The sequence below is a fragment of the Lonchura striata genome, chromosome 8 (genome assembly GCF_046129695.1).
Source record: "Lonchura striata isolate bLonStr1 chromosome 8, bLonStr1.mat, whole genome shotgun sequence".
Lineage (NCBI taxonomy): Eukaryota > Metazoa > Chordata > Aves > Passeriformes > Estrildidae > Lonchura > Lonchura striata.
This window is the reverse complement of record NC_134610.1, coordinates 22,849,589-22,869,992: the sequence shown is the minus strand read 5'-3', so window position 1 is coordinate 22,869,992 and position 20,404 is coordinate 22,849,589. Positions and strand designations below refer to the sequence as shown.

The window sequence follows — 20,404 nt, the reverse complement described above, 5'->3', positions numbered from 1 at the left end:
CTTCCTTCCCATCTTGGATGCCCAAACACCACCACCAGTTACTTAATTTTTGAGTGTTTACCCTCCTGGGGATGTTTATACCCCCTTGAGATACAGGCCCCACTAAGCTGGGGACCTTGGCACAGGAGACTCATCAAGAGGCCAATTCTACCACACAAATGAGAAGTTGGGTTTTTTCCAGCTGCCTATACAGGGATTCTCAGCATTTCACCTGGTACAGTGCAGATCCACCACAGCATCCAGGTTCTGCAGCATGTGCCAGACCTTCTGTAAGACTGTGTTGTCTCTCCATGTCCACAGGACTGATGCTTTCTGAAAATACTGGACTCACTGCACACATTGACTGTACAGTTAAGGATGTAAAGGCACTGCCTGACAGCTCTGAGTTTGGGATTTATGGCAACCTAGTCAGAATTATTTTCCCTGTGCAAATACAGAAAATTCCCAAATGCTACTTGAAATTTACCATGAAAGATGGGAAAACAAAACAAAACTAATCCAATAAACAAACAGAAAACCCAAACTGGAACTTTTTCAGGGGAACACAAGAGAAATGGCAACCCTTCTTACAACCAACCTTTGGGCTAGAGTAAGAGACAGGATCCAATTCTCTGGGCTCAACCATAATTTTTTTTTCACTGATTTCTAACAGCTACACCAAATTAAGCAGGAATTTTACAGCCTGGTTCACTCATGCAGCCCTTATTCAATTATATTTGTGCTGAATGAAACAACTGCACTTGGGGAAAAGAACTGCTGGTGAGTCATCAAAGACTGCTTTTTAACAGGTACTACTGGAATGGAGAGAAGGAAAAGGTTTCTCAGGCAACCTTTATTCTGCAACTTGTTCCCATTTGAGAATTTTAATTCTGATATTCTTTTAAAAAAGAAAAAAATGGGATTTTTTAAAATACATGGTTTGTTACTTTGAATTTAAACTTCTGAACCAATTGATGAAGGGACCATAAGGGAGATGTTGGGAAGCAGGAAGCACCCACGGGCATGCTTCTCTAGAGTGCATACAAGTAGAATTCATCAATTTTATCTGGATATCATATTTTAATAACCAGGATATTTCCAATTCAACAAGTAGTATACAAGAATACATGGAAAACTAATGGCATTTGAAAGTTATCTGTGCACATACTTATTTGAACGCTCTTCATTTACTCTCAATCAGTGCTAAAATTGTCTTCATCCTGCTGCAAACTTGACTTGTCCAACTCTTACTTGAACATATGCATTGAAAGCTTTTGGAAAAAAAAACCCAACAAACACCCCAATCCCTCAAAACTAAGAAAAACAAACGCACAGCCCTAGACTCTACAGTTTCCCTGCAGTTATAGCCAAAAAACCTCAGGATAAGAAAGCATAAATATTAGAAGTTTTGGTAGTCTTACAGAGTTCCTTTCACTAAACAGCAGAACAAATAATTGTGGCCCAAAGCAACAAAATATTTAAGAATGTACTTTGAATTATTTTCTTAAATCTAGATTAATACTGGCATGTCTGCTAGCATTGTAAAGTTGCTTCATTTTCTTTGAATTAACTGCTGTACTTCACTTTTCAGTGCAATTTGGACCATGAGAGATGTCTTCTATTTTAACAGAATCTGAATTATTATCAATCAACCACTCAAGTCAGAAAATGCTGGCTCCTTTATTTCCTCCATTATTTTAATTTCCATCTTATAGGAAGGATTCAGGTAAAAACAAGAGCTATTTCTGTAATACAAGGTTATATACTATTACAAGAACAACCACCAGTTTACAGTTTTTAATGCCTACATCATTTTCAAAGCTGTATGTCTGCATATTAAAAAAAAAGATCATAGAGAGATCAACTAAGTAACAATTAACAAAAAAAAAGTTGTCACTGAAAAAAGCTGTCACTGTCCACAGGAACCATGTCTAGTCACGTTTTCAGTCAGTCAGTCAGTCAGCTGAGGGTCATGTCATTACTTAGTTTCTGTAGAAAAAACACAAGTACAAAAATGGTATCAAAAAGCAATATACCTATTTTTATTTCAAAGTACATATTATAAAATATAATCATTATAACATCACACAAATAAGTCTTTAAATATCTTTAGAAGAATAATACTAAAGTTTTAAGCATACTTCTCTAACTTTTAAAGAAGTGCCTCTTTCTCTTGAGCAGTGTGCAAAAGCCAGCATTTTTTCTGCAGTATACTGTTGATGAAAAATAGAGCTATTTTTTTTCTATGTATGTCACAGCTATGATACTATTACTTTTTAAAAACATTTTTTCATAGCAGTAAATCATTAAAATATGCACATCTTAACATCAGGATTTTAATAAAGGTTTAAGCCAAAAAATTGAATGCAAATGAAATCAGTGATGCAGCACTTTTTCCAAACAAGAATAACCAAAGACAAAAACAACCAAGTATTTTATGACAATTTTTTCAACTTAGTAACTAAATAATTATTTAAAACACTCAATTTTTTTCAGCAAGGGAAAATACAATGAATCCATCTGCTGCGGGTTGAAGTCAATCAGCAAAGAGTATCAAAAGCCACAGAACATTGCTCCATGTAGCTGTGTCTGGAATTTCTAACACAACACTAGTTAGAAACTCTGCTTTCTAAGGACTATTTTGAAAGCTTTATGAAAGACATTTTGGGTGGGTTCGGAGTTTTTGTTTTGTTTGCTTGTGGGTCTCTTGTTTAGTAGTTTGGGGTGGTTTTTCCAAGGGTAGGGGTGGTATTTAAATAGAACTACAAGGAAGCAATGAAGATATTAACTGGAATGCCACAATGCATTCTTCTGACAGATAGCAAATTCTTCCCTTCCTCTTCTATTTTGGAATGACAAAGTGTGTGTAACTGGCATCAGACACTGCAGTGAGCTTTTCACAAAGTAACATAAAGCCCTGAGTGCAGAGCACAAGCTGGTCAGCAAGATTTTTACAACAAGTCTGCTTTTGGCAACTGCCTAGAAGTAGACACTGTAGTTGTCTTCTCAACCCTACACTGATTTAAAGCAAGACAGTTTGAAGTGATTATTTCACTCATTAATACTTACTTAGCATAAATGGGGATAACCTCACACCCCAAAAAACTTGCATTAGAACTTAAAGTGGTGAAGAGAACCTACTGGTCTGTATTTCCATCTTTTCTCTACTACTTTTAACTAGTCACAAAAACAATGGAGTTTTCATTGACTTGGAGGATCAGAGCCTGCAAAATTCATTAGGTGGACTAGTTCAGAATATTAAGATACTTATTCAAATGTGTCTTATAAAGTTTGTTGCAAGGTAACAAAAAGTTCTTATAGTCAGAAGTTTGCACTGCAAAAGCATTATGAGCAGCATACTGCTACCTTTTTTAAGAAACAGTTTTGTAAAATATTTTACTTAATTATTACACTGAATGACATTTATTTTCATAAAGATTCTAGAATTCACAGGTCTTATAATGAATTTTCATCAGAAAACCTTGTATAGAAAAGACTATTTCAGAAATCAAATCACCTTGTTAGAGACAAAGACAAGCAGTACAACAGGACTTTAGAAAGGATTTTTTTGTTAAGAAACAATTACTTCCTTAAGTGAACACTCACAGAAGTTTTAGCTAGGAAGGTTATTTCCTACAGCTAAAATTCAAAATAAAAAAGGTTAATTTCTCACATCTTAAAAACACCCTACAACTACTTCAGTGGTAGGGAGAATAGCATCTCTTTTCACGTGCATAATTTAACACTTTAATTAAAAGCAAAATATAAGCTTCCAAATTACTGCAAAGTTTGTCTGTCAGTCCAGTGCAAAGTCAGGCAGTGGGAAAATCACTTATATGGGCAAGTCCTTTTGAAAGGCAATCTTTCTTTTTAGGTACCACTTCATGTGAATTTGAGAAACCAACTAAAGGACAAATAAACAAGTAATTTTGTCTGTCTATCCTGGAAAGAGATGCCAAGACAATCTGCTACAAAACTTGGAATCAAGAACCTGGTGTATGAAAAAATGGGGGTAAATAATTTTTCTAATTTTAAATGCATGTTGTATTTACACTTCTCCAGTAAAAAGTACATAAGGCAGACTGGTATTAAATTACCCTCCACACCATAGTTATTCCTGTAGGGACACAGAGGCTGGGTTTTTATAGCTGAAAGCAAAAGTCACATTAAAAACAAACAAAATGTTGTACAAAGGTAAGAGCATGGGTACAAATTACTTAAAATTTCATTCATCAAAGCTGATGATTAAAAAAAGTTTCAGTTTAGTTTTAGCTATAATTCCATGCAGAAAAAGAACGCCCAGAAAGCCAACTTATCAAAACAAAACTTGTGTATAAAAAATAAGGCCATGTTTAGTATCTGCTGCTTATCAAAAGAGCAAAATGGACGTTCTTAGAAGAAGAAAAAGAATACTTTGGGCAAAAGATTTTTTTTTTTTGTCTTTGCAATTCTGGGGTCACAAAGAACATCTATGCAAAGGAAGGTACAAGGAGTGAAGCTTAGAAGGAAAATACTGATGCAAAGACAGTCACGTGATACTTTCTCAATTAGTTAAATCAAAATTTCATATCCCCTAGGAAAATAGTATGGTACTGGAAATATCTGGAAGCTATAGTAATATTTGGGAGTTATTTTGTAGAAAAAAGGGCTTAGGCTTTTCTCCCCCAACTATATTCTCCTTTGGAAATAGTCCTAATGCTGAAAAAAACCAAAAATAACTCAAAAATATGATGAAAGTCAATATAATTTGAAGCAAAGCAATGTTTTAAAAGAACAATTTAATTTTGGTCCCTGAAGGCAGTAAGATATAAAACATCTCCAGGAGTTTAGCCAGCTTTCACAGACCATAAGCATAAAATAGGTGTTTGAGATAATTAGTTTGAGAACTTTATCTCAATTCCTTCACCACAGCCTCTACTTTATTTTCTCTGCTATCACGTACTTCAGCTACACCTGATTTCTGAGAACACAGATGACCCAAATATCTCAAATTTTGGGTTTCACTTGACAATCTTACCTGTCCCCCCCCATCCTTTTTTTATTTACCCTGTCACTCCTCTGCCCTTCAAGGGCTCAACTTTTCATCTTTAACTAATGCCACTGAGGGCATATGATAGCAATGAAAAAAAACACACACACAAGCTTATGTCTGTTTCATTGTTTATTTTTGCATACTCTTTTCAATGTCAACTGATTCTCCCAAGTACAAAAGTGGTATTTCTATGAACGTCCAGATTGAATTTTATCAACTGATTTGTTTTTTTTCACTAATTATAAAAATTGACTTTTTATAAAATAAAGTGTGTGTGCGTGTATATATATATAAGCATACACACACCCATATAATATGTGTATACACACACAGATGTATCAAAAATCCTATTTCAATTTGCTAGCTAAGAATAGATTTAGAGTTTCGTTATATGTTTGTGTTATCTAACGTCAAAATCTTTGCCTGTCACTATTTCAGGTGGCTGGAGTGCAGGGGGTAAGAGCTCAGGCAGGGGGGCACTCACCTGCTCAGTAAGTTCTCTGGCGCTTGTTGGGCTCCTCCGAGGGCGAGTCTGCCAGCCTCACTTTCAGCCTCACACCGTTCACAATCTTGCCATGCAATGCAGTTATGGCCTCGCTGGCACTTGCTCTGTCTGCAAATTTTGCATAGCCCACATTTTTTCCAGTCACAAGATAAACACTTATCAATTGTCCAAAACGACTGGGGGGCAAGGGGAAAAAAGAGAAAAGGTAATTTTCAGATTTTCCTGCAACACTTCCAGTCTGAAGCACATGTGGTTTGTTAACTGTAAAAACTGTACTTTTATATCTATGCTCCCAATTTGCATATTCCCTTCTCTTGAATTAGGGGCAGCAGTACAAATGAACACCAAAAGTTCACAGATGCTTTCTATAAAATATTACAACAGAGCCACAAATATCAGTGACTTCTGTCTTATTTAAAAGAATATGTAAAGCTGATCAATACTGCAGGCCCCAAACACTAAATGGCACTCAAAACACCCCACAAAAACAAAACAAGTAAAAACCCCAAACCAACTGAAGTAAGGCATACACACGCTCACCAGCAGAAAATTTAGAAACTAAATCTGCATCTCACTTAAATGAACTTGCTCAGTGTGATTTATCTTTGAAAAGGTCTCACTGAAATGACTCAAAGCAAGCACTGCAGCTTGAGGGAAAAAATGGGGTTTTTTTTCCTATATTTTAGAAAAAATAGAGCACTCAGGAGATTCTTAGAGAGATCCTTAAATATTTTTTTTAAATAGTCTGCTTGCTTCTTACTGAAGTTATACTGAAGCATCAAGACTCGGGTCCATGGTCTTTTCCTCCCCCAGCATCTGATAAAGAAATTCCACTATATAAGTACAACTTTGACTTTCACGTAAAATGTTTTCCTCTCCTGAATATTTTAAAGCATTTTGGCTTCCTGAAGATTTATTGCAAATTCAAGCTATTAGAAAAGGGAAATGTCTATTTTTTCAAGAGTATACTACAAACTAATAAGACTAAATACTGGAGAACTGATAATTACACATTTTTTTTAAAGATGGCAAAAATTATCTCAAGTCTTTGCTCCACACAAAGAGATAGAAGGAACGTTTCAAATAGTGTTAGTTGGATGCAAACCATTATCATGTATCAGGAAAAAAACCAACACTCTACATTTGTTCTCCCCTAGGTTACTGTGGAAATTTATCAAAATAGTTAAATGCCTTACAAAAATAAGTAAAAGAAAATGCGAAATTAATTAGGAAATAGTAACTGGAAGTAATAAATTTTTTGGTTAAAACTATACATAAGAAGACTAGACATTTTACTTCAGATTAAGTAAATTGATAATAAAGCTGCTATATTGATGATACTGATGATATGCTTCAATGTGAACCCCATTACACACTTCTTTGAAAAAGTAACTGTTATTTACTGTTGACTTATGACTTCATAGTCACTGCACTGCCTTTTCTGGAAAGGGTTTTAAGGCCCTCTTTTTAATTTTCAGTATTTACTTTCAATATTTCAGTTTTAGGGAACACTTATTTGTAAACAGCGTCTTACCAGAACACATCCTCCAGTACATTTACTGGTAAAGGATGGGGATGGAAAAGTATGAAAAGCCTTTCCTTCACAGCAGTGTCAGGTGGAACCTTTTTTTTGGGTGGTGGAAGTATGGCATCTGTTTGGGGCTGCAGCAACTGTGGGCCAGAAGTTCCTCCAAATGCTTGCTAAAACAAGGGAAAAAAATGCAAGTATAAATTGCATTTATATTTAGTGGTGGGGGGGCAGAGGAAGTAATTTTACCTTTCTTACCATTTTTGTTCCATTACAGGACATAAACCGACCCTTTGAGTTCTAATCTTCATTACTTTATTTACGTTAGTTATTTCATTAAACTGGACAATAAATTCAAGTAAGGTCAGACACCGTTTCAGGGAGTAAAAGTGCACCAACCAGCCCGAGGTACGCCTTAAAAACGCAGCACGTAGAACAGTTTGCAGAAGCAAGCGAGCAGTGCTCTTTATTGGCATATGTGAAGTTTCTTACAACAATTCAGAAGAATACCAACAGCAGCCATGGCTGGAACTTACAGGAGGTGTCCTGTACTGCTGAACCATCGCGCTGTTACTGCGCAGCGCTGACGACACCTGCGCTGTCACCAGCTGTGTTGCCATTTTCCTGATAAGGCTGCAAGCAGAAGTGATAATAAGCTACTTTAAAGAAAGAGCTAAGTTACAGTAATCTTAAATTTAGCAAAAAAAGTAAGTTCTAATATACATCAGCGTATCTGTAGAAATCTGTAATGTCATGTAGATAATGAAAATCAAGAAAGGCTTTCATGACAGCCTATGGAGAGAGCTGAAAACCTTGCATGCTAGCAGCAACTCACTGAAAACATTCATTCATTACCATTTATACAAAACTACTCTTTGGGGTTTTTAACACTCTAGGGAAAAGAAAAAAAGATTATTTAATCTCTACATGAGCCCACTACATTTTGTGAAGAATGTAAAACAGAGAAACAAAAAATCACCTGTTTTGGTAAAGAACACAAAGATTCAGTTCAGAGATCAAAATATTACCATAGAAAGCTTACATCCAGGTCTCACTTTCCAGTGATTTTTCTTTGTTCTGTTGCAGAGTAAGAAAAAGCAATTGCTCTTTTTGCACAGATATACAGCCTGTGTTATAAGACTATGTAGGAATTATTGAAGAATGAAGGTTGCAATGAACATTGGTTTTAGTTCAGATCAGCCATACATGTCTGAAGTGAATCTCTCCACTGTCCCTTCCTTACTGTCTTCATCTCCTAGGTTTGACATAAACTAGAAACCTTTAGGATGAAACTAAGGCAAAACACTCACTGCAGGAGAGTACCTTGGCTGCTTCAACTTGTACTGGGCATTTAAAACACAGGAAGAAGTCAGAGATAGTCAAACACCTGAGAATTCCCCATACTGTGCCAATATGAGATCCTCAGCACCCAGATGTTTTACTCTACATACGTGTTTCACAAAACTACTTACATTACTGCAAACATAACCAAGAGATGACGTACATAAATCTGGTTCCAATTCATAAACCTCAAAAATACATTCCAGCCTTGTTACATGTTACAGATATATTGACAGATTATTGCCAAATCCTAGATTTCTCCATAGTATCTTAAGAATATGTATTTTAATATTTTCTTTATCTACCAAGATTACCAAATTTCAATACACTTAATCTAAACCATTCAAGAAGAAAACCCCAAACCAAACAGTTTCAGAAAATACTATCAGCAAGTATGGCACAAGCGCATAGTAATACTGACGTTACATCTTATGTTAAAAAATTATTTATTTTATATTTTGCTCCCCAGAACGTAACTTACAACTTTGTAAACTGTACTTACTCTGAGCTATCATTCCCATCTTCTAGGAAAACGACAGTTAGTCGATTTCCAGGAGGATACTCAAACCCATGTAGTTTGTACTTGGCATATATTGCTGAGGCAGCAGTGCTGTACTGAATCACAGCATACCCTGCAAGCACAGTGCACACAGTGTCAGCAGGAAACAGGTAAATCCTCAGAACTACACTCCCATAAGCAATATATTCAAACGGCACATCAGCCATGGATGACCTAAAACTCTGAAGTCTTTTTAGTACACATCATTATTACTTCATCACTTTCATTTGTGAAGGAAGTTTCAGTGAAATTTATTGGGGACAGATGAGCTGTATTTATGCTAGCTTGAAAAGCTGGCAGTAAAACCATAAAAGTGAAAAGATCTTCCTCACTACTCCAGAACTAGTAACAAAAGGATACATAGTTTTATTTAAAAATGCAATTATTCCATCTACAGTGAATTTCAAGAACTCTAAAGTTAAAATATAACTTTCTGAATCATTAACATTTCATGGAGAAGAGACCACTTCCATATTTGTCTCAGTAGCAGAAAAACAAGACTGAAACCAAACAATCTTTCAGTAGAAAATATGATCCATTTCAGAATTATTTAATCGCCATTTACCCATGTCAACTTCTACACACACATGTATTTCAGAATGAAAAATTCCAAAGATCTGTTTCAATAACATTTTACTTTAATGTCTAATAATTTCTGAAATGTCTTCATTTATTCTGCCTCAAACTATTAATCTGAATAAAACCCACTTATCATGATTTTGATGCCATCCTTCTTGAGTTTTTATTATCTGAAAGTGAAGGTGTAAGCCCGTAAGAGCTATGTGTACACAGGAGTTCAAGCAAAACTGAATTTTTGGATGTATGCAGTGATAGCAGCAATCACCACTGTTTCCAACAAGTATTTTGAAGTGCAAATTAATTAAGTACAATTACAAGGGATTCCCTTCAGAGAAACAAGACAAAAACCTTTAGTACTTTTACTTACCACTATTGGTATGGGGGTCTCTCTGAACATCACAATACTCCAGACCTGGAACTAAATCGAAGAGGGCGAACAGCTGCTCTTGAATAAAGGGGAGCCGAGATATCACCGACAGGCGCTTGGAGACTGGTTCTTGAATTCGGGTCTCAACTTTTTCAAAGCTACAAAATTCTGGCTGCATACCTCAAGAATCAACAAAATAATCTGAGTCATCATACTTGCATGCCTTCATTTGATGCATATGTTACATTAGACTTTTAAAAGTAATCCAAGTCAATTATATATTAAAGGTCACATGCTGCTTTCACCACTGCAGGTCAAAAAATACTCGGCCAAGCAGAGCAAAGCAAGCCATAAAAGTAGAGAGATGAAATACCTCCCTTGTTTCTAACTTCAATATCCAATCTACTATTTAGATGTTGACCTAAGCTGACTTCCGTCAGCTTCCCTTCCTCCAAACCACATTATTACTTAGCGACCATACTGGAAACTACAAATCATTTTTAGTGTAAAAAGCCATGACTTACAAAATGGAAGTGTATTTCCTCTTAGTTCTGGCCTCATGGCATTACTGTAATAATCGTGTTCAAAAGTCTCAGATGACTTATTTTTAGGTTCAGCCAAAATGGCCCTGTAGCCTGAAAGAAACAACCACACGTAATAACACCTCAGCACATCTCAGTTATCTGACCAGGCCCACATTGTTCAAGTTCCATATTTAGAAATACATTACTCAGAAAACCCAGTAAATACTGGCTTTAGAGGAATAATTAAATTATAACTCTTGAAGTCTGCCCAGAACACTTCCAGGCCATCTCACTTCCAGGGATGGAACACCCACAACTTCTGTGGTCAACCTGTTCCAGTGCCTCACCAAGTGGCTGGCAGTAAATAAAGCATACAAAGTCTTTCACTCTGTAGCAGATAAATCATCAGACTAAACAAAAACAAGCACTCTTCCCTTAATTTCAGTTAGCATGAATTTGTTCTCAAATAAATGTGATAACAATAGAGTCCCTGTGAATAATATATTTTATATAATAATTTTATATCAAATTAATATGATTAAAACTGCCTATTTGCAAGTACAAATTAAATACTTTCCTGTGTATGAAGCCTATACTACAAACCAATAATAATGCATAAAAGAAAACTGTGTCAATTTCCAAACTCTTCTCACTGATCCTACTTGCAGTTTGGTCTTGAAAAAACATAATCAGGTGACAGTCCTCAATGAATGTTAACAATGTTATTATTTATTTGCAAGAGAACTTTATCTCAACATATGTCTGCATCATGAATAATTTACCTGCAAACAAAACTAAAGATTAAAGGTATATTATGATGGTACACAATTATTGATAAAAACATGTAAAGAATTCACTTGGATTCTTACTTCGATCACACTCTTCAATTGCTAGCGCAGCTTGTGATGGTTTCAGGTACCTGACATAGCCCAAACCTTTACTTTCTCCAGTAGTCTTGTTTTTAATAATGCTGCAGTATTCAATGTCTCCATACATCTAGAACAATTAAAAAACATATTCATTTCCAGTATTTGAAAACCATTAAAAGTTCCATGTGCTATGCCCTTCTAATAAATTTAGAAAAGGGCATTTTAAAATAACAACAAACAGCAAATTAGAACCTTAAACTTCTCCCGCAGATCCTCCTCCGTGTACGTTTTTGGTATCATAACAAAGATTCGTGTAAGCTCCTCATCTTCAAGATCTCGGTGGCTTCCAGAAGCTCTTGATTGTGCAATAAATACCTAATGAAATAATTACACAGATACCAATTACTGGCAAGAAGGTCTAAGACACATATCAACAAACAAGTGAAATAGCTTAACTGTGTTCATATTTATTGTTCGCATCAGCTGTCCTAGCACGGAGAGAAAAGAACACCTGTGACCACCTGTGATAAAAGGCCTACAAATATAATAAGTCCCAAATAGGACAGGGCCAGAGAAGTTCCTTATGAGGGATGAGGAATGGTGAGAAATACCACTGCTGATTAAGCAGCACTGTCAACCTCACCAGCGACATGTCAGGCAGCAAAGAATGCATTATTGTAACAGGCCTAGTACAGCAGTAGCAGAAACAGAAAAGCAAGCAAGCAACAAGAAAGCCTGGCAGCTCAATGAAACCAGGCTACTGCAGCTCTCTGCTCAGCTGGGCCAAAGTTTAGAGGTCTACTGCTCTATGAAGGATCATATCTTCTCATATCTGTTACTCTTAAAATCTTCTTTAGTTTTTCAAATAAATTTTATCTCTGAAGTGCACATCAGAAGACAACCAAGAAAAAAGGGCCAATTATATAAAAAAAAATAAATAAAACCAAAACAACCAAGAAAAACTGTCAAAGCAAGCCTGCTATGCGAAAGTAGCAACTGATTTCACAGAGCTCTTAATTTATTTTTCTAATAGCCACACAAGGGCATGAGGAATACAATTCAGATTTTTAGGCTTCTGATGGCAAGATCTTCAGAAAAGATTTCACTGACTCAATTGTACTGCCAAGTGAAACACATGGCATCGTCCTTCACTCTTCAAACGCATTCATACTTTCTTAATACTTAGTGAATAGGAAATCAAATCAGGAAGTGGAAAGCTGACAGAACAGTTCCATAGATTTAAAAAAACAAAAAAAAGTTTTGAAAAGGGTTCACAAGCTAGAAACCCAATATAAAACATACTAGCAAAACCAGCTCTATTTATTCGCAACTATTTTGCTTCCAACACCTAAAATATACAAAAGAACCTTTGTCACGAACGCCCCCTCACTTCCGGGTGCGGCCTTTGCGCAGGCCTGCTCGGGCTCCGGCCGCCCGCGGGGCCGGGGAGCGGCCGGGCCCGGCCCGGCAGCGCGCCCAGGCGAGCCCGGCGCTCCCGGGCCTGCGCCCCGCCCGGCCCCGGCGCACCTTGATGGGCTTGCTGTCGGGGAGCAGGCTGCGGCCGTGCATCTCCTCCATGGCCCGGCACGCCTGCGAGCTGCGGGCGAACTTGATGAAGGCGATGCCGCGGGACTCGTTGGTCCGCCTGTCCCGCAGCAGCCAGATGTTCTGGATGTCCCCGAAGGGCGAGAAGCGCTCCCGGATCAGCGCCTCGCCGGTGTCCTTGCCCAGCACCACGAAGACGCGGCTGTTGGGCGGCTCGTCCAGGCACTCGGCCGAGAGGCGGATGCCGCTGCTCTCCTCCATGCTGGCGCTCCGAGCGCTGCGGGCTGCTCCGGGGAATGGCGGGGACGCGCGGCCGCGCCTTTTCCGCCGCGGAGCCAGCGTGCCCGCCCCTTCCGCCGCCGCTTCCACCGCCCCCTCCGCCGCCCCGCGCGCACCGCTCACCGCACCCCGCACCGCTCACCGCACCCCGCACCGCTCACCGCGCCCCGCACCGTTCACCGCACTCCGCACCGGTCACCGCGCCCCGCACCGTTCACCGCACCGCTCACCGCACCCCGCACCGTTCACCGCGCCCCGCACCGCTCACCGCACCCCGCACCGTTCACCGCGCCCCGCACCGCTCACCGCGCCCCGCACCGCTCACCGCACCCCGCACCGTTCACCGCGCCCCGCACCGTTCACCGCACCCCGCACCGCTCACCGCGCCCCGCACCGGTCACTGCACCGCGCCCCGCACCGTTCACCGCGCCCCGCACCGCTCACCGCGCCCCGCACCGGTCACCGCACCCCGCACCGGTCACTGCACCGCGCCCCGCACCGTTCACCGCGCCCCGCACCGCTCACCGCACCCCGCACCGTCCACCGCACCCCGCACCCCGCACCCCGCACCGTTCACCGCACCCCGCACCGTCCACCGCACCCCGCACCGGTCACCGCACCCGCCTTCTGCCTGCTGTTTTTCACAAGCAAATTAATACGCAGAAATCCCCCCTCTCTTTCACGTAAGCAGATGCAGTTGTCAAGTAGAAGGACGTGATAACATCTGGTTCGTTTTCCATAGATCTAAAGCGGTTGTGTTGAAGAATATTATCAGTGCCACGCTGTTGGAAAAGATGGAAAGCACAAGACAGGACCAAATCTTCGGAGTTTATTTGGCTGTACGACAGGTCAAGCTGCAGGATTTTCTTACTCAGACCCAAACAAAAACAAAGGCAAAACTAAGAGGTGACATAAGTAGAGTGTTGGAGGGGACACACATAAATTTTAAAAGCTTCTTTAGAGGTATGATAGCCTTACAAGGATTTTACTGTAACAACTGTTGACTTTTCAGGAATGCTGATGAATTTGAACTAGTTCCACAGAAACAAAACCCCTCGTTCCCTGTATTAAAATATTGGTACAATTTCCAATACTCAGTACACCAGGTCAGAAAGTTTACATCTTTCCCAGAACACTAGTGCCAATGGGCTGATTTTAATTTCTGATTCCGAAGAGCTTTTAGATTTTGTTTGCTGGTCACTACCCCCTACTGGCTTCGTGGTGTGCTGCAGTTGTTTTGCTTGACTAAATACCGTCCCCTAGTAGTACACTATGACTGTTGCTTTTTCTTGTGCTTTTCACAGAGAAGTTTTGAAAAACAGTGAAATATACCAAAGAAAAATATTCTGTGTGGGTCTCATTGTTTTATATTACTTGAATCAAGCTATTAATTACATACACAGTCCTGTGTCCTGTGGTTTGGGTTTGTTTTTTTTCTGGTTACTGAAGTGCTTTAGAATTGTGTGTTTTCCCCCGCCCCTCCCCCCCCCCCCCCTTTGATTTCTAGGAAACGTTTGTGACTTTCACTTTATACTGGAATTTCCTTCAATACATCATCAGCATATAGTAACTATTTTTAGACAATGGGAAAAGTCAGCTCTGAAGGACAGAAGAGAAATGTGAATATGTCATCGCAGTAGTCTTTAGTACACAAGAGCAGACTTCTGTTGAAAAAGACAGGTTTTAGCAGGTTTGGAAGGAAACAATAATGGTTTTTCAACTTCTGTCAAGAGATTCCAGGAACTGGCTATTGATAACCCTTTTTCTAATGCCCTTCAATGGAGCACAGCCTTGTGGAATTCAATTGCAATCTCATGCTCATTTAAAAAAAAGTATGAAATTAAATTTGTATCTTCTGCATATTGGAGATACAAAGATATTCACTTAGTTTGGAAGCAGTAAGGAGTTGTATATTAAATGCTACAAAAAACTGCAACTGTCCATGATGCAAAAAGGATTTACATTTTACCTATTAAAGTGATACAAAGTATTGTGCATTTTATATTATACATAATTTATGCTCCCATCCTCCTGGAAACTACTGGACTGTTTCCCTCTTTCAGACTGCTTAGAGTAATAAAGCATCCTCCCAAATGACCAAATTTTCTCAAGTGGTTTTCCCATTTGCATTTTGAGGAGTGCTATTCCACAGAAAAACACACTGCACCTAAGAAATGCACTGACATTTCTCCTTGTGATTCTTTTAGGGCATCTTAGAGCATTTCCGCATGTTGTACCCAAGGAAACCAGGTGCAATTGCCTAAAGCCTGCACTGCTGTCTGAGTTGGCATTGTGCATCCCTGCTGACAAAAAGTGCATCATACCTCAGATGCATCAGATGTAAAATGCTCGTACCTCACTGCAGCATATCTATAAATTTACAATAGCGGCACAATCCCATGGCATTAACAAAATCCATTTTCCTATTTTTGCCTTCCCACAACAAATAAGGCTGCAGCCTAGTGTACACTGTGCTTCTTTAACTCGCCCTGCAGACAGAACAGAGACCCCGGTTTTCTCCTAGCATCCATCATCACACACCAGGCAGGCTTCTGAACCAGGTTTTATCCAGGTATTTACAGCGCATCCAAAGCCTGTGCAAGTTACAGAACAGTCGAACCAGTGTGATCATCTTTGTCACATTTCATCTGTCCAAGGATTTCAGGTTCCACAGTTCTTTACAATTAAACTGTTACAGTAAAATTTTCACTATTTATTCCATGCAATGGAGACAAGTACAGTTTTACTTTCTTCAGTCTTGACTGCTATTTGAGAGATTGTCAATATGCAGATTTCTGATGCAGTCAAATCCTATGCATAGAATCCCAGGACCTAGTTTATACCTAGGCTTACAGAAACACTAAGTTGCTTTTAGTGTTTACATGCTACATAGTAGCCATTTTGTAGTAAACACTGGTGTGCGTGCTCAAACCAAACCTTACCACGGTAAAATGGCAAAAATTATCTGCATACAATTATTTCGCACCCAAGTTCCTCACTTGAGAGCTGGGGGTAAGCGCCCGGCTGGCCTCCAGCAGCTCATGCGATTTCTTTGTGCAAATGGAGTGTTTGTGCCAGCTCTGCAAAACCGCAAATGCAGTTGGGGCCCGGGGCAGCCCCGGGCTCGGGGACTCCGGGAGCGCGGCCGCCACCGGCGCTGCGACAGCGGCGGCTCAGCCCGAGGGGCTGTGAACCCCTTCGCGTCACAGCGCCGGCAGCGCGCTCGGAAACGCTCACAGAGCCTTGCCCGGCCGAGATAACGCTGCCTCGTCATACCCAGGCTACCTGCATGGAAAGAGCTCGGCTTCTTTAGAGGTGCGAGCAGCTCGGGGACGAATCCCTAGAGCGCGGCCTCCGACCTCCGCGCTTTCCGTCCCTCGCCCCGCAGCCCGCTCGCCGCGCGTTCTGCGGCCGGGCGCCCTCCGCAAGTCGGGCGGGGCACGGTGCGGCGGCCGGGAGCGACCTTTCCCCGCCGCCGCGCACCGCCCGGGCCCGGCCGGCCCCCGCTGCCGCCTCCGCCCCGAGGGCCGGGGGCTGCTGCCAGGGCTGCGCCCCCGCCCCGGCTGCCCGCGCCTGCGCGCCGCCCCCGCTGCCCTGCTGCCGGTGTGTGCCGGCGGCGGCGGGGTCTGTCAGTGGAGCGCCCGTCCTCCTGCGGCAGCGTCCCTGCGCGGCGGCCAGAGTCCGAGAGCTGTATGAAACCCTGCCGAGAGCGGGGCCGAGCACGGCGCCCTGCCGCCACAGCGGCCCGGGACCCGCGGCGGCGAGGGAACTGCTGCTCAGCCTGCAAGGGCGCGGGCACCGAGACTGGGGGGTGAAATCCTTTGTCTGTGGCTTCGTAAGCTGCCTTCGAGCTGCTCAAGCCGAAGCGTCTACACGGAGCCCCTGAGGGTCACCCCTACCGCCGCGGGAGACGCGGCGGTCCTCCTGGACACACACGTAGCCCTTCCTCCCCTTCTGACGCCCACGCACCAGCCTGCGCTATCGACACGTGTCCCAAAAGTGCTCCCTCTCCTTGCAAGCGCTGCCCGCACCCCGCCCCGTATGGGCCGGCTGCAGGGACAGGGTCCCCGGCAGGTCGGAATCTCGTTTGGTTGAAGATCTGCCCGTGTGTTTTCCCAGCCACCCGAGCTCCCATTCATGAATTTCTGAAGCCTCCTTCATTCAGTCTTTGGTGAGCGCATGAAAAACATTTTCACGTGTTAAGATCCATGACTTGTTTTTTTTAATCGTTTATGCGTAGGCATTGATATAGCAATGAAAAGTGCTCCACGTGCGCGTAAAAATAACCCTTGTCCGTCTGCCGGCGGTGGGTACGGTCGCTTTCCGTCTGGCAGCCGGTGATGCCCGAGCGGACACCCAGGAGCGCCTGGGCGCGCCCGCTCCCGCCGAGCCGCCCCGGGGAGCAGCGGCTTGCGGCAGAAAGCCCCGGGTGGCTCCGGGCGGGCAGAGCCCGCTGTGCCCCGCACACCCCCGGGAGCCGTGCGCGCCGGGCAGAGCCGGGGCTCCGCACGGTGAGGCTATCCGCAAATCAACTCAGTGATTCAAGAAACGGAATTCACTCAGGATTCTTGGAAGGGCTCCGTTTTACTGCTTGTCACCTGAAGTACTGAAGCAGCTCAGACAATAGTATAAATGAGAGCTCCTTAACGGGAGCGCTCCCATTACCTCCCGCTGCCTCTCTCGCGGACGGCGGGCGGGAGCCGCGGCGGGGTTCGTCCCCTCCCCGAACGAGCATCACAGACAAAAGGCCCCTCCTTTCCCCCCCGATGTTGTTGAATGAAACTCCCTAGCACAGCCCCCCACTGCCGGGGGTCCTCCCGGCGGGGGACGCTGCGCGCCCCGCCCGCGCTGCCGAGGCGGCTGCTGCCGGGCGGGCGGCAGTGCCCCCCCACCGCAGCGGGCTTTGCCAGCGCTCCCGCCAGCCCTCCCTCCTCCCCGCCTGCCCCCCCGCTCGGCTCACGCGTCCTCCCCTCCCTCCTTCTCAGTGGTCTACCGGCTGGCTTACGCAGGAGCCGCCGCCAGCACTGACAGCACTTGGCAGAAGAGGTTTGCCCGAGCGCTCCCGGAGCATCTCCAGAGGTGCGGCTGCACCGCCTGCCCGACTCAGCAGGGGAGCGGCCCCGAACCGGGAACCGAGGTCAGAGCTGGAGAAAGGCTGAAGACCGGGAAGCACAAAAAATACCTAGAAAAATACAAATACTACTATTAATGATAATAAAGAGTGGTGGGTAGGAAAAGGAGGTCGCGGGGGAAAGCAGAAGGTGAGAAGAAAGCGCTCCGCTGCGGGGGAGCCCGGGCAAGGGGCAGAAGCGGCCCCTCGCCGGGGCTGCCGGCATCCCCCGTGCCCCGGGGCGGCCGTCGGGGCGGCAGCAGCAGCACGTGGCGGCGGCGGGGCATGGCCAGCGCGGGAGCTCCCGCGGCCTGAGCCGCCCCCGCCGCCGGCACCATGGCAGCCGCCGGCGATGCCGGCCTCGACGTGGCGGCGGTGGAAAGTTTCCTAGAGAGGCACCCGGAGCTGGTGGAGAAGTGGCTGCAGAGGAAGAGCTCGCTCCCTAAAGCGCCTGCCGCCCCCGCCGCCCCCGCTGGCGGCCCTCCGGAGGAGCGGCGGAGCAGCGACGGCCCCGGCGGCAGCTGGGGGAGCGCGGGCGGCCCCGGCGGCCCCGGCCCCGGCCCCGGGGGGCTGCAGCGCCGAGCGTCCCAGAAGGAGCTGCGGAAGAGCTTCGCCCGCTCCAAAGCTATCCACGTCAACCTCACCTACGACGAGCATGTGCACGCCCGGGCGCAGGAGCCGCTGAGCAGCGTGCGGCGGCGGGCGCTGCTGCGGAAGGCCAGCTCCTTGCCCCCCACCACCGCACACATCCTCAGCGCCCTGCTGGAGTCCCGCGTCAGCCTGCCCCAGTACCCCCCCACCGCCCTCGACTACAAGCGCTACCTCAAGGAGCACAACGAGCGCCAGTTCTTCCTGGAACTGGTCAAGGACATCTCCAATGACTTGGACCTCACCAGCCTCAGCTACAAGATCCTCATCTTCGTCTGCCTCATGGTGGACGCGGACCGGGGATCCCTCTTCCTCGTCGAGGGGACCTCCGCCGGCAAGAAGACCCTGGTGTCCAAGTTCTTCGACGTGCACGCCGGCACCCCTCTGCTGCCCTGCGGCTCCACCGAGGACAGCAACGAGGTGCAGGTGCCCTGGGGCAAGGGCATCATCGGCTACGTGGCGGAGCACGGAGAGACGGTCAACATTCCCGATGCCTACCAGGTAGGAGCCGGGCAGCCCCCGGTGGCCCGGCCCTGGCCGCCGGGGGCGCGGGGCGAGGGCCGGGGGACGCCGGGGAAAGCGGGAGGGGAAGCCCCGCCTGGGTGGCCGATGGGGCTGAAGGGGCCCTACAGTGGCACAGCAGTAGTCTGGATTTCTCAGGAGCCATACGCACTTCGTGTGTTTCTAAGGCACGTTTTGGAAACGGCTGAAGAAAAGTTTTTAAAAAAATGCTCGTGACAGTCCCAATGATGGTGTTCGTAAATTTCTGTCTCAGTGTTCCCGGGCTCTCCGCTGCTGAAAAAAAAATCTCATTGCTTTTAAAAGAGCATATATTTTCACCTTTGCATATGCCCACTCAGCCCACATGGTATGTGTTTTCAAACACATTCCTAGTAGTGATCTAGCCAGTGTCTTGTTATTCTCCAGCATAGACTATTCCCACCTTTTACTTCTTTAGAGGCTTCAGTGTGAATTGTGAAAATGTAATTCTGGCTTCAAGGCAGACATCGACCCCTGGCTTCAGCAGGGACAGAAGAGCCTTTGCCCGAATGTGTCAATGTAGAGCAGAGCCTTCAGTTTCCTAGCTTGAAATTTACCTCTCTTTCGGGGCATCTGTTTCTAGTGTTTATTTGTGTAAGACACTATCAGCAATTGAAGGTTCTTGACAAAATGAAGAACCACAAAGTGACACGTTTTCTCAGTTAGGATCTTGGTACACTTGAGAAAGGTGGGAGATGTATATCTCAAAGAATTTTAGTAGTAAACATTGTCCAGTGTCTTATTTTAACCTACAGTAATAACAAAAAGAATAAACATTTAAAAAACTGATGATGCTTTGCAGCAGACTACAAGGAAAAAACTTGAAAAATAAGATTTGGTTGTTCTTGGATTTTAAATACAGAAGAAGGACCGGAGTATATGCATTTGGGGCTGAATATTTATTTATTTGTCAAGCAATATTTGAAAAATTCTAGGAACCACACAGATCCAGACTGACAGAAGTTCCCAACCCACACATTTTAAAGGGAATGGTAAAAA

General features: G+C 44.0%; 2 protein-coding genes across 3 annotated transcripts in view; one reads left to right on the top strand and one right to left on the bottom strand.

Annotated features, from left to right (window-relative positions):
* Positions 1-1,635: 1,635 nt before the first annotated feature.
* RBM45 (RNA binding motif protein 45) lies at positions 1,636-13,153 on the bottom strand. Of its 2 annotated transcripts, XM_021552399.3 has the most exons (10): positions 12,811-13,153; positions 11,536-11,658; positions 11,284-11,410; positions 10,415-10,525; positions 9,891-10,070; positions 8,888-9,017; positions 7,581-7,677; positions 7,051-7,217; positions 5,496-5,692; positions 1,636-1,968 (listed from the first exon to the last, which is right to left on the bottom strand). In XM_021552399.3, the coding sequence occupies exons 1-9, from the start codon at positions 13,087-13,089 to the stop codon at positions 5,500-5,502; spliced, it is 1,407 nt and encodes a 468-aa protein (XP_021408074.1). In that variant the 5' UTR covers positions 13,090-13,153; the 3' UTR covers positions 1,636-1,968; positions 5,496-5,499. The 2 variants fall into 2 exon arrangements, with proteins under 2 accessions (XP_021408074.1, XP_021408073.1); XM_021552398.2 differs by lacking the exon at positions 1,636-1,968 and having other exon boundaries at positions 5,123-5,692.
* Positions 13,154-18,553: 5,400 nt separating this feature from the next.
* The window catches only part of PDE11A (phosphodiesterase 11A), a 107,783-nt gene continuing 105,932 nt past the window's right edge, over positions 18,554-20,404 (top strand). Inside the window, exon 1 of the mRNA XM_077785065.1 lies at positions 18,554-19,366. Within this exon, the coding sequence (XP_077641191.1) occupies positions 18,554-19,366 (813 nt within the window). The remainder of the gene's footprint in view (positions 19,367-20,404) is intronic.